This window comes from Hemitrygon akajei, chromosome 11 (genome assembly GCF_048418815.1).
Source record: "Hemitrygon akajei chromosome 11, sHemAka1.3, whole genome shotgun sequence".
Taxonomy (NCBI): Eukaryota; Metazoa; Chordata; class Chondrichthyes; order Myliobatiformes; family Dasyatidae; genus Hemitrygon; species Hemitrygon akajei.
Window position 1 is genome coordinate 43,410,770 of NC_133134.1, and position 14,973 is coordinate 43,425,742.

General features: G+C 41.0%; 1 protein-coding gene across 1 annotated transcript in view; it reads left to right on the plus strand.

Annotated features, from left to right (window-relative positions):
• Positions 1-14,499, plus strand: part of tex2l (testis expressed 2, like) — a 99,507-nt gene extending 85,008 nt beyond the window's left edge. Inside the window, exons 12-13 of the mRNA XM_073060725.1 lie at positions 8,349-8,469; positions 13,784-14,499. Of these exons, the coding sequence (XP_072916826.1) occupies positions 8,349-8,469; positions 13,784-13,918 (256 nt within the window). The 3' untranslated portion in view covers positions 13,919-14,499. The remainder of the gene's footprint in view (positions 1-8,348; positions 8,470-13,783) is intronic.
• The last annotated feature ends 474 nt before the right edge of the window (positions 14,500-14,973 follow it).

Sequence of the window (14,973 nt, forward strand, 5' to 3'; positions counted from 1 at the left end):
TGGCCTCAACTTGGTACAAGAGGAAGCCATGGATCAACATGTCATAGCAGGAATGGGAATCAGAATTAAAATGTTTGGACATGAGGTTATTCCACTTTTAGCAGATGGAGCTGAGGTACTCGATAAAACAGTCCCCCAGTTTACGACAGGCCTCACTAATGTAGAGGAAGCAGCACTGGGAGCACCTGACAAATAAACAACCCCAGAAAATTCGCAGATGAAGTGTTGACTCACCTGGAAGGACTGTTTAGGACCTAAATGGAGGTGAGTGAGCGAGTGTAGCATTTAGGCTGCTTGTAGACATGAGTGCTGGGAGGACTATTAGTGGGGGGAATGAATGAACAGGAGAATCACAGAGGGAGCGATCCCTGTGGAAAACATGGAGGAGGGGAAAGTAAAGATGTGTTTGGTGGTAGGAGCCCTTTGGAGATGACAGAAATTGCAGTGGATGATGTGTTGGATGTAGAGGCTCATGGGGTGGTAGGTAAGGACAAGGGAAACTCCTTCACTGTTAAGGCAGTGGATGGAGTGAGCACGGATGTTCAGGAAATGGAGGTGATGCAGATGAGGGCTGCATCCATGGTAGAGGAAGGGAAAGCCCATTCTTCAAAGAAGGAGGACATCTCTGATGTCCTGGAATGGAAAGTGCAGAGGCAAAGGAACTGAGAAAAGGGAGTAGCATTTTTACAGGAGATAGGGTGGAAAGAGGTATAGTCAAGATAACCTTAGGAACCGGTAGGTTTATAAAAGATGCTGGTTGAAAATTTATCTCCAGAGATGGAGATAGAGATATCGAGAAATGGAAGGGAGGTGTCAGAAATGGACCAAGTGAATTTAAGAGCAGGGTGGTCATTACAGGCAGTGTTGATGAAATTGACGAGCTGCAAGTAGAAGTTGGTTCTTCCTGTGTGCTTTGCCTACTCTTTTCAAAATTCTATGCTTTTATACAACTAATCATACTCTCAATTCCTATCATCTTACTGGTAATTAGATCTTAACTTAAAATTTTGGAGACTTAGTTCTCTCCTTTAGGATTTTTTTTTCAAACCGCCTCAAAAGGACACATCTCACTTTCCTTTCTTTATTATATAAATAAAATGTATTATTTTTATATTAAAGATAGGGTATTATAACTCATTTTCACCAATAGCAAAGATAAGCAAAAAAACTCCTGATTGTGCAAACATTCCACCATTCAACAACTACTGAGTGAAAACAAAATATTGTGTTCACAACTTATCAATACATTAAAAAAATCAATAAAAACAGTATCCTCAAAGCAAGTTTCTCTGTTGTGTGTCCCCATGATGAGAATCTGTAAATTGACAGTAAAGTTCTATTTTTGGTTTCGTATTTGACATTCGTGAGGAGTGATTGACATTTAAGGTAAGTGACCGTCTCGGGTGTTACTTCTCCCTTTAACATGAACTTAGCTGCAGGCTGAAAACACCATGATTGCTTGTTTCGGTTGGGACTTTTTTAATTATCATTTCTGTTCCTGACTTGCTCTGTACCGCTGACTTCAATAATAATATCATAATCATCCAATTTGACATGCACCATTTATTCATACCTTTAATTATGTTTATAAATGAATGAGTGCAGAACCCATTACCATGTTTCTGAGTATCCGAAGCAAACCTTGGAAATCTATGCGAGTAGAGTTTGTCTGCTCAGTATGAAACATACACATTATCCTCTCGGGCAGTCTGTGTTTATTTCAATCTTCAGAGCTCATGCCCACTTTTCGTTGAGCCAAGGCTTAGAAACCTTAAGATGTACATGAATGTAATGCTTGGATTGTCTAGTCAAAACTAGCAAAATGGGTTCAGGGCTTTATTACAGCTCCTGCTGAATGTCTAGCAAAGATAAAGCTATTACAACAAATGACTGCAATATGGCCAACACCGCAGTGCAGTGCAGCATTATAGAAACATAGAAAGCCTACAGCACAATACAGGCCCTTCAGCCCACAATGCTGTGCCAAACATGTACTTACTTTAGAAATTACCTAGGGTTACCCATAGTCCTCTATTTTTCTAAGCTCCATGTACCTATCCAGGAGTCTCTTAAAAGACCCTATCGTATCCACCTCCACCACCGTCGCTGGCAGCCCATTCCATGCACTCACCACTCTCTGCGTAAAAAACTTACCCGTAATATCCCCTCTGTACCTACTTCCAAACAACTTAAACCTGTGCCCTCTTGTGGAAACCATTTCGGCCCTGGGAAAAAGCCTCTGAGTATCCACACAATCAATGCCTCTCATCATCTTATACACCTCTATCAGGTCACCTCTCATCCTCCGCCGCTCCAAGGAGAAAAGGCCGAGCTCACTCGATCTATTCTCGTAAGGCATGCTCCCCAATCCATGCAGCATCCTTGTAAATCTCCTCTGAACCTTTTCTATGGTTTCTACATCCTTCCTACAGTGAGGTGACCAGAACTGAGCACCGTACTCCAAGTGGGGTCTGACCACAGTCCTATATAGCTGTAACATTACCTCTCGGCTCGTGAACTCAGTCCCACAGTTGATGAAGGCCAATACACCGTATGCCTTCTTAATCACAGAGTCAACCTGCGAGGCAGCTTTGAGTGTCCTATGGACACGAACCCCAAGATCCCTCTGCTCCTCCACACTGCCAAGAGTCTTACCATTAATATTATATTCTGCCATCATATTTGTCCTACCAAAATGAACCACCTCACACTTATCTGGGTTGAACTCCATCTGCCACTTCTCAGCCCAGTTTTGCATCCTATCAATGTCCTGCTGTAACCTCTGACAGCCCTCAACACTATCCACAACACCTCCAACCTTTGTGTCATCAGCAAACTTACTAACCCATCCCTCCACTTCCTCATCCAGGTCATTTATAAAAATCACAAAGAATAAGGGACCCAAAACAGATCCCTGAGGCACTCCACTGGTCACCAACCTCCATGCAGAATATGACTTGTCTACAACCACTCTTTGCCTTCTGTGGGCAAGCCAGTTCTGGATCCACAAAGCAATGTCCCCTTGGATCCCATGCCTCCTTACTTTCTCAATAAGCCCTGCATGGGGTACCTTGTCAAATGCCTTGCAGAAAACCATATACACTACATCTACTGCTCTACCTTCATCAATATGTTTAGTCACATCCCCAAAAAATTCAATCAGGCTGGTAAGGCACGACCTGCCTTTCACAAAGCCATGCGGACTATTCCTAATCATATTATAACCATATAACATATAACAACCACAGCACGGAAACAGGCCATCACTCTCTGAGTAAAGAAATACCCCCTCGTGTTTCCCTTAAACTTTTGCCCCCTAACTCTCAAATCATGTCCTCTCGTTTGAATATTATGCCTCTCCAAATGTTCATAAATCCTGCCTCTCAGGATCTTCTCCATCAACTTACCAACCACTGAAATAAGATTCCCGGTCTATAATTTCCTGGGCTATCTCCACTCCCTTTCTTGAATAAGGTAACAACATCTGCAACCCTCCAATCCTCTGGAAACTCTCCCGTCCCCATTGATGATTCAAAGATCATTGCCAGAGGCTCAGCAATCTCCTCCCTCATCTTCCATAGTAGCTTGGGGTATATCTCGTCCAGTCCCGGTGACTTATCCAACTTGATGCTTTCCAATAGCTCTAGCACATCCTCTTTATTAATATCTATATGCTCAAGCTTTTCAGTCCGCTGTAAGTCATCCTTACAATCGCCAAAGTCCTTTTCCATAGTGAATACTGAAGCAAAGTATTCATTAAGTACCTCCGCCATCTCCTTTGGTTCCATACACACTTTTCCACTGTCACACTTGATTGGTCCTATTCTCTCATATCTTATCCTCTTACTCTTCACATACTTGTAGAATGCCTTGGAGTTTTACGTAATCCTGTTCATCAAGGCCTTCTCATGGCCCCTGCTGGCTCTTCTAATAAGCTTCTTAAGCTCCTTCCTGCTAGCCTTATAATTTTCTAGATCTCTATCATTAGCTAGTTTTTTGAACTTTTCATAAGCTTTTCTTCTTGACTAGATTTATTACAGCCTTTGTACACCATGGTTCCTGTACCCTACCATCCTTCCCTGTCTCATTGGAATGTACCTATGCAGAACCCCACACAAATATCCTCTGAACATTTCCCACATTTATTCGGTACATTTTTCTGAGAATATCTGTTTCCAATTTATGCTTCCAAGTTCTTGCCTGATAGCCTGATATTTCCCCTTACTCCAATTAAACACTTTCCTAACTTATCTGTTCCTATTCCTCTCCAATGCTATGGTAAAGGAGATAGAATTGTGATCACTATCTCCAAAATACTCTCCCACTGGGAGATCTGACACCTGACTAGGTTCATTTCCAAATACCAGATCAAGTACAGCCTCTGCTCTTGTAGGCTTATCTACATATTGTGTCAGGAAACCTTCCTGAACACACCTAACAAACTCGACCCAATCTAAACCCCTTGCTCTAGGGAGATGCCTATCAATATTTGGGAAATTAAAATCTCCCACCATGACAATCCTGTTATTATTGCTTCTTTCCAGAATCTGTCTCCCTATCTGCTCCTTGATGTGCCTGTTACTATTGGGTCGTCTATAAAAAACACCCAGTGGAGTTATTGACCCCTTCCTGTCTCTAACTTCCACCCACAGAGACTCCATAGACTATCCCTCCATGACTTCCTCCTTTTCTGCAGCCATGACACCATTTCTGATCAACAGTGCCACGCCCCCACCTCTTTTGCCTCCCTCCCTGTCCTTTCTGAAACATCTAAAGCCTGGTACTCTAAGTAACCATTCCTCCCCCAAGCCATCCAAATCTCTGTAATGGCCACAGCATCATAGCTCCAAGTACTGATCCACGCTCTAAGCTCATCTGCTTTGTTCACAACACTCCTTGCATTGAAATAGACACATCTCAAACCATCAATCTGAGCATATCCTTTCTCTATCACCTGCCTATCCTCCCTCTTGCACTCCCTCCAAGCTTTCTGTATTTGTGAGCCAACCGCCCCTTCCTCTGTCTCTTCAGTTCGGTTCCCACCTCCCAGCGATTAGTTGAAACTCTCCCCAATAGCCTTAGCCATTATCTGGAGCCAAGCAGGAAGAACCCTGGGTTAGGAGGTAAATTGATCATGTTGAAGTAATTGGCAGCAAGGACTGGGAGAGCCTGATAGCATGCTGTCTCTCGAAATAAGCAAACATACTGAGGGTTACCTTTGAGATTCTGATTCTGTACTCAACATGCGAGAAGCATTAAATTGCATTTGAAATTCCATTGCTGCGGTTTCAATTTAGAATCACCTCAAATGCAAAAAGCACATATTTCTTGAGCACAGAAACAACTGACCCTTAGACAAGTGGTAAACACAAAGCTGAGTCTTCACAAAATGTGCAGCAAGGGCAGCAAAACTAAAGGTAGACCTCAAAAGCATCATGTTGAAGATCAAAGCTTGCCCTCATTTGAAGGTGTAAGATGTATTCCAATCACCCATATGGTGCATTAGACTGTTCTGTAAATGGCACCTTGCTGTTGAGTGAGAGATGCATCCACACATCCCAATGTGCTTTAAGTCACCCACAGGCCATGGCAGAAAACCTGTCACAAGTGCCTGTAATAAAAATTAAATACAAAATAATTACCGGGTTAAAAATCCATCTTCTTCAGCGATCCATAGGTTTGTGTAAATAGGTAAACTTCTAACAAATGGAGAATTCAAAATATTAGTTAGAAAAATTAATTTTGTTTGTTAAAATGGGGGAGATTCACCTTAAAAGTTGAAAGGAAGGTCAACTTGAGGATTTTAAGTTATCCTGAATTTGTGAAAATTATAACAGGAAATAAAATTAAACAATAAGGATTTGACAGTAGCATAAAACAAACTCAATATTCAAAACCAATTTGCGCAAGCCAATATTTTTTATTTAGATTCCAAACAGTTCACAATTCTTAACATGATCATCAGCTTTAGCCAAGAACAGCCTTCACAGAATCCTTTCAAGGTTCCAACACACAGTATGTAGAGGAAGAGTGAAACAGGAAAGCCAAAGAGTGAGGGAAATCATTTTCATTTTGATTTTGTGGGTCCAAATTATGATAAAGTTTTGTTTTACTTTTCTTCTCAATTAATCAAAAATAACCTACATGACTTGCTTCCTGCTCTGAGAGACTGGAACCAAAAGAGAATATAAAATTATAAAATACCTCAATCTGAACTCAGCCTTGACAAGATTAGATACAATTAAACCTGGATCATATTCACTGTATTTGTATAATTCTTATTTCTCAGAACTTAGTCATTTTTTACCAACACAATAAGTAAACTAATTTAGCCTAAATATTAATATGCAATGCTTCCATTTAGATGTTATACTTTCTGTTTTGCTGTTAATTCTTAGATTAAATATCATATCATTAGAAGCATCTCCTTCAATTTCCTAACAAGAACATTGTTAGGGGAATATTTAATAGTAAACCAGGATCTTCTTTCTGGAAAATGCCAAAAGGTTATAGAACTTCTGTCATCCCATAACATTGGGAATTTAAACATCAGGTTTGGGTGGCACATTGTTATAAATAGCAGTTCTTCAATGACAAAGGCATTTGGAGAGAGTCACCCAGTTACATTTTCTAATCCTCAAAAAAAGTGTTTAATAACAAAACAAAAACATTGAAAGTTACCTTAGCAATAAAAATTATATTAATATTGCTGCACTGAAGCATGAAAATGGAGCTGGTTTTTGAAGTAGCTGTCTGATTTACCTTCAGTTGTAAATGTTAGAGTTTGTTCTACGTCACTCTTATCTATTCATTTTTTATTACTTTTAAGTGTTCCATGCAGTTGTAGCATGCCCTTGCAATATATGCCTCGTTCAGTAAAGTCAAATATCCTATAAACCTGCTTAGCCACCCAATCTACCTGTAGTTCTGTGTTCTGTCGGGGATTCGTAGATACACTCTGGAAGGTCCCTTGGTTCCTGTGCACGTCTTAGTACACCACCACTTTGCCTTGCTGTTGCCAAATGCATTGCCTCTCACATCCTCTGAATGAATACCATTTTTGAACCCACCTTATTGATCCATGAATATCTTCTTGTAACCTCGACCTTTCTGCCTCACTATCAAGCAAGCTAACAATTTGAATATTGCTGGCAAATTTCAAATATATATCATGCTTTCAAGGGACCAAGGACTGGGCTCTGCATAACCCTGGGGCATTGCCTTTCGTTCTTAGAAGCTCACGTCAGCAACTACCCTTTGCTTTGCTGCCACTAAGCCAAACTTTAATCCAATTTAGCTCGCCCCCTGGATTAATTGGCTTTTAAGCAAACTGCCATCACTCTTTTGACTTCAAATGTAGTTTATGTTAAAAAAAGAAATATATTAATCAGATAAGACCTTCACTTATTAAATCCAAGACCTCTGATTACCCTATGCTGCCCAAGCACAGATTTATTTCATCACAACAATTTTTTTCCAATAATTTCCCCACCACTGATGTCAGAACAACTAGCATATACTTACTCCTTTATTCCTTTGTACGTTCTCCCCATGACCGTGTTAGTTTCCTCTGGTTGCTCCAGTTTCCTCCACAGTCCAAAGACATATCGGTTGGTAGATTAATTGAGCATTGTAAATTGTCTGGTGATTTGGCTAGGATTAAATCGTGGGATTGCTGAGTGACACAACTCAAAGGGCCAGAAGGGCCTATTCCATGCCGTACCTTAATAAGTAAACAAACAAACAATAGTACCACACCAGCAAATTTCCAATCCTTTGTCACCGTGCCTTTAGCCAAAGACAGTTGGAGGATTATGGTAGAACCTTACAATTTTTAATGCATTTAATCATCAAAACTATTTTAAAATAGGACCTATCATGTCATATATTTTCAAAAATGCCTGACCCTTCAATATCTTCCTCTCTACTTTTACAATTTACAATAACTTACATTTCTCCTCGGTTTTGCCAATGCTTATATTGTACCATTTTCTGTGAGGACAGATGCAAAGTATTCTTTGGGAATTTTATATAAGGCTTTCTTGTTGTCCTCACCTCTCCTCCTCACTTCCCCTGCAACTTAAAAAAATGTTGTATCTCTAAATTTCCCCAATTGTTATGAAGGGTCATTAATCTGAGACATTTACTAATTTATTCCCCTTATCGCAGTTATTGCCTGGACTGCTTGGTTTTTCCCACAGTTACTATTGTATTTCCGATTTTCAACATTGATAGTATTTTGCTTTTGAAAATCACTAGTCTTACAGAAACAATACAACGGGTCCCTAAGTCATTGAGAAACTGAGCGTGAAAATAGGAAATGAATGCTCTGCATTTCTGTTAATTAGGTACAGTTTCCGGACACCACCTAGACTGGAATTTAAGGTGCGACCCAAGCTAGGTGAACGGGAAGTAACCTTCACGCATGTGACAGAATGGATTGAGAAGAGATTGCAACATGAATTCCAGGTAGGACATTATTTTCTTGTAACAGATATCTGAATGTTATCTTGCTGAGATTTTAAACGACATCTAAAATCACGCAGTCATTACAATAATTCGACGGACCTTCTGCCCATCCCATAATGACAGAAAACATTGAGGGTTTGTTAGGCTCGAAGTCCAGCTAGGGTGGAGAGAAAGGTCCTCCTCCTCCTCATGAACTGGATAAGCCAGTTCATGCCAGCACAAGCCTTAGCAGCAGGCTGCAGAGGCTGAAACTGGAATTGCAATTGAAACTGGAATCACTGTCACATGTACCAAGATACAGTGAAAAGCTTTTCTTGCATATTGTTCATACAGATCAGATCATCACATGGTGCATTGAGATAGAACAAGATCATACAATAACAATGCAGAATAAAGTATGGAGAAGTGCAGTGGAGGTAAGCATTAAAGTTCAAGATCATAATGAGATAAATTGGTCAGGAGTCTGATTTTTCATACCAGGGAACTATTTTATAATCTTACAACAGCGGGGTAGAAACTGTCCCTGACCTTGGTGTTATGAGCTTTTAGGCTTTTGTATCTTCTGCCTGATGGAAGAGGGGAGAAGGGAGATGATCTGGGATGTGTGGGATTTTTGTTTATGTTGGCTACACTACTGTAGCAGCAAGTATAGACGGAGTCCACAAAGGGGAGGATAGTTTCTGTGATGTGCTTAGCTCTGCAGTTTCTTGCAGACATGGACAGAGCATCTGCTCACCAAGCAGTTACTTTCTATGGTGCATTGATAAATGTTGGTAAGAGTCAATACGGACATGCCAAATTTCTTTAGCCTCCTGAGGAAGAATAGGCATTTCTGAGGTTTCTTGGCTACGGTGACTACGTGGTTGAACCAGAATAGGCCATCAGTTGATGTTCACTCCAAGGAATCTCTCAGCCTCAACCTCCCAAACTCAGCACCATTGATGTAGGTAAGAGCAAGTGCACTTCCAAAGTCAATAACCAACTCTTTTGTTTGGCTAGCATTGTGGGAAAGGTGGTTGTCATGACACCATGTTACTAAGCTCTTTACCTCCTTCCTGTACTCTGACTCATCATTATTTGGCTCACTTCAGTGGTATCATCTGCAAATTAGTACAAAGTAGATGGAGATAGAGCAGAACCTGGCCACGCAGTCAGGAGTAGACAGGGAGCTGAGCAGGGGGTAGACGATGCAACCTTGTTGAGCGCCAGTGTTTAGAATAACCATAGGGGCGGTGTTGCTGCCTGTCCTTACTGATTGCAGTCCATCAGCATTGTTGTACTTAGCCTCACAGTCATAAATATAAGGTGAGTAGAGCAGGGGGCTGAGCACGCAGCCTTGTGGTGTATCTCTGTTGATGGTGACTCTGGAGGAGATGTTACTGCCTATCTGAATTGACTGCGGTCTGCAACTGAGGACATTGAGGGTCCAGTTTCAGAAGGAAGTACTTTGGCCCAGGTCTCAGATCTTATTGGTTAGCTTATTGATTGTTTTTTGTACATGCAAAATGTCCATAGAATGCATTGAGCTCATTGGAAAAGGATATGCTGTTGTCAGTGATGCTGTCTGACTTCACTTTGTAACCTGTTGTTGCACATAAGCCCTGTCACAGCTGGTAGCTGATCTGATACTCGATTTTGGACTGGTGCTGTGTGTTGGCGTCTCTGATAGCCTTCCAGAAGGTGTATCTCGTTTCATGTAAAGGGCAGGGTCACCTGATTTGAACGGCAAAGTCCTAGTCTTCTATCTATGATGTCACTCCTTACGTAACAAAGTTTTAGATCATTACTGATGGAAGTAAGGTTGCATCATTCTAAAGTATGGCAGCCACAAACCCAGAGAGATTTGCATAGCCTGACCTGTAACAGCACTATTTACAAGGCCATTCCTGCTAAATGTCTGCTACAAAGCATTCTACTGGCCTGGACCTGGGTTGCTTGAATGCCCTTGAGCAGAAGGACCCTCTTCTCTGACCTGGTTGGGCTGAGTCCAAGAAAAGCCCACTACTTTCTGCTAATATCAGCCTGAAACACCGAATAATGTAAACTGAAAAGTCAAAGGCAAGATTTTTTTTCAGAACTGGAAATGAATTGGTTTATTAATGTCACATGTAGCAAGATACAGTAAAATGTTTCTCTTACATACTCTTCATACAGATCAGACCATTGAGGTAGAGCAAGTAAAACATTAACAATACAGCATTAGGTGTATCAGTGACAGTGCAGATAAACAATACAGTGCAAGATCACAACAAGGTAGATGCTGAGGCCAAGAGCACAATTTATTGTGCTAAGGAACTGTTTAATTGTCATAACAGTGGGTAGAAGTTGTCCTTGAGCCTGGTGGTACGGGCTTTCGGGCTTTTGTATCTTCTGCCCAGTGGAAGAAGGGAGACGAGAGAATGCCCAGGGTGGTGGGTCTTTGATTATGCTCGCTCTTTACTGAGGCAGTCAGATGTGTACTCAGAACTCAGAGCTTTGTGTGTGTGTGTGTGTGTGTGTGTGTGTGTGTGTGTGTGTGTGTCTGTGTGTGTGTGTGTGTGTGTGTGTGTGTGTGTGTCTGTGTGTGTGTATGTGTGTGTCTGTCTGTCTGTGTGTATCTGTGTGTGTGTGTGTGTGTGTGTCTGTCTGTCTGTCTTTGTGTGTGTGTCCGTGTGTCTGTGTGTGTCTGTGTGTGTGTGTGTGTGTCTGTCTGTGTGTCTGTGTGTGTGTGTGTGTGTGTGTGTCTGTCTGTGTGTGTGTCTGTGTGTGTGTGTGTGTGTCTGTCTGTCTGTCTTTGTGTGTGTGTCCGTGTGTCTGTGTGTGTGTGTGTGTGTGTGTCTGTGTGTGTGTGTGTGTGTGTGTGTGTGTGTCTGTCTGTCTGTCTTTGTGTGTGTGTCCGTGTGTCTGTGTGTGTCTGTGTGTGTGTGTGTGTGTGTCTGTCTGTGTGTCTGTGTGTGTGTGTGTGTGTGTGTGTCTGTCTGTGTGTGTGTCTGTGTGTGTGTGTGTCTGTCTGTCTGTCTGTCTTTGTGTGTGTGTCCGTGTGTCTGTGTGTGTGTGTGTGTGTGTGTCTGTGTGTGTGTGTGTGTGTGTGTGTGTGTGTGTGTGTGTGTGTGTGTGTCTGTCTGTCTGTGTGCCTGTGTGTGTGTGTATGTAGCTGTCTACACGAGTGTTGTTGCAAGTAGTTTAGCTGCTTGTGCAGAAGCTGGACATTTCAGGAGCAAATTAAAGTGTTGGGAGTTCTTACCTTGACATATGTTATAAGTCGTGGTAATTTTGTTTCACTACTGATGGACAGCCTCTCCTGACTATGGCCCTTCAGGGTCTCCTAGGCTACCTGGCACATAGTAGCTTATCCATGCAAATCTCCATACCGTGCTCTGTAGAACAGAGGCAGGTTTCCTCTCCTCTCCCACCTCTCTGTCTATCAATTGCCCTAGGGCACGGCTACTTGCTTGAGGTGATTGAAGTGCATGGCACATGCTCTTTGCACTACTGCCATCAGATAGAAAGTACAGAACCCTTAGAGTCCACACCACTACTCGGAATTAATTCCACGACCTATGGACTCACTTTTAAGGACTCTTTACATCTCATGTTCTTAGTATGATTTTTATTTTTACTGTTTGTCTTCTTTTGCACATTACTTATTTGTCAGTCTTTGTTTATATTTAGTTTTTAGTAAATTGCTACTGTATTTCTTTATTCCTGTAAATTTCTGCACCAAAATGAGTACCACATGATAATATATACATACTCTGCTAATAAATTTACTTTGAAATTCGAGCAAGAAGAATCAGAATCTACACCATATCCTTTTTGTGAACGCATTGCCAAATCTACACATGCCTTCACTGATGTACTAGGATCACAAACTAAAATCATAGTCCTAATATGTAGAGGTGAACTGGTCACGTTGTTTTAATGTTCAAAAGAGAGAAAGAACTATTTAATTTCAAGGTATCCATGTCCAAACACCTTCTTCACCACTCCCAGCTTTAAAACATGGCATTCTCCAAAATGTTTAGCTACATTCCTTTGGTAAGAATATTACAAGTTCCTGTATAATGATTCATAAGAAATTGTAAAATGTTCAAAACATATGAGGTTAACATTACATAAAGGAATTTAATGATTTAGTCCAACCAATTTCAATGCTTATCATGATAGAGTGATAAGTGAGCTGATAAGACTTAATCACATATTCACACGCCTTTCCCATATTCCTTTATCCACTTTTCCACCCAAAGTGTTGAGCTCCAGTGGATCTACCCATGAAGACACCCATTCTTTGGGACATGGATAAATGGAGTTTGAAATGAATTGTGAGATATTCTTATTCCTACTACCTGTTACAAACTAGTTCACTCTATCTTCACGCTTATTGCGGCCTCTTTGGAACAGCCTTTCAACCTCAGTGCCATCATTTGGTGGTAAAAAAACAATGAACATACTAGAGTAGAACACATTCCTAATTTTCAGTTTTCACAAGAGAGCCTAATTATAATTCCATTACTATTTCCTGGAGGAATTAATGTTTCTCAAGCCAATTTTTGCCTACATTGGAAGTAGGACTATGGTTATGATTCTTTAGGCCAATTTTCAATAAACATCTAGAGTAGACTTGGTTAGTTCATTAGCCACTGTAAGTTGCCCCAACTGCGCAGCTGAGTGGCAGAATCGAGGAGGAATTGATGGGAATGTGGGAAGGACAAAATTGAATTAGTGTAGGATTAGTTTTAAATGCATATTTGATGGCTGGCATGACTGAATGGACTGAAGGGCCTGTTGCATACCTTATGATTCTAAAGTCACAGCTGAAGTTTTCTTTGTGGACTAGACGTGGGAGGAAGCTTTTATACCAGATCACATGAACCATCGACTATTTGCTGACTACAAGATTCACAACTCATTGAACGATCCACGTCTTAAACCTCAGTTGTCAAAACTAATTGTAGATGTGAATAAGAGGTAACAAAGGACTGTGAGCGTAAGTCAGTGAATCATGCACACTGACAACTTCACAAGAAAAAAAAGCATACTCAGCTTTTGGAGAAATAATCAAAATGTTAGCTTGATTCAAATTGTAGCAATACTCCAGATTTAAATCGCTCAGCCCAAACAAATACATTTTCACAGCTGATTTTCAAGACATTCTAAAGGACTCTTGACTGACACATTTTTACAAAAGATAAAAGACTGAACCTAAGGTCTTCTCTTATGAAATATTTTATTTTATTTTATTTAGAGATACGGCACTTGAACTATTGTACACTACATGGTAATGTATTGAAGTTTTGGTTTCTGGAATTTTAATCGCCTGCCGTTGTAATTACAGAAAGTTTTGGTGATGCCAAACATGGATGACATCTACATTCCTGTCATGCATTCAGGCCTTGATGAACCAGGCCACTCCAAGCAATCTCCAGCAGAAATCACAAGACAAGCTTCCTTGACCGATACTAACAACTAGAGTGATATTCAGATAAAGGTGATATTTCATGTTCTTTTCCTGCTCCTCTGAATGCTTGAAAAATGCAAATATAGGACCAAATTTGATTGAAGAATTCCTTTTTGAATTGATGTCCAATTGACGCATAGCTCAGTATGTGTGACCAGCTCTTCAATTCTCTACATTCAAATCAAATATTGAATTACCACTTACTGCACCGTGTTTGTTCTTGAGGATTTTCGCTGTAAGTATTTCTAAAATATCTTAATGAAGATTCAACCATGGAGAAGATATCCGTGAGATTGAATCTATTTTTTTCCCTGCACTCACACCAATTCTCTCAGAAAGAATATTGGAAGACAGTCAAGAATCCCCTGTACTTCATTTTTTACTTGTTTGTTGGATATTGACAAAAAATAGGCATAAATCAGTCAGCTATTTAATATACTCATCATGATACTGAATTCTACTGACTGCAGTGGGAAAGCAGTTCAGAAACTACGTGAAATGCATGGCTGATCCAATACTGCCTATTTACTACTACTGGCCTACATAAATTTCTACTTGTGCATGGTTTTACTATCCTTTGGAAACAGTGCTGATAGTTGGTATTTTATTGTTTTGGTTTATGTGGTGGTGGTGGTGGTGGTGGTGGTGGTTGTCTATTGTGTCCAACGGTGACAGGAATCATGTGCAGGAGAGTTTTTAAAGCAGAAAAGCCCTTGCACCGGGGCAGCTCCACTCTCTCGACCTTGGAGGTCCAAGTCCAGTGGTACGATCAGAACTGGGATCTCTCTTGGTTGTAGTGGTTGACCATGGCCTCTTCTGTGCCTCATCATGCCCTTCACTCTCCATGAAGAGTTGCAGAACCACCTTCCTGCCATTAGATCTCACTGTAGATCTCATCCACCAGAACTGACTTCACATATTAGGAAGTCCCTGTCCCACCAGGGCATGAGGCTGCTGGCTGCCCTCACCTGGTTCAGCCCACCTGTTGAAGCGGTGTGCCAATCACGAGCAGACGGCGACTTGGAGTCGCAGATAAAAGCCAAGTATCTGGTGGGGACCAAAGGTGA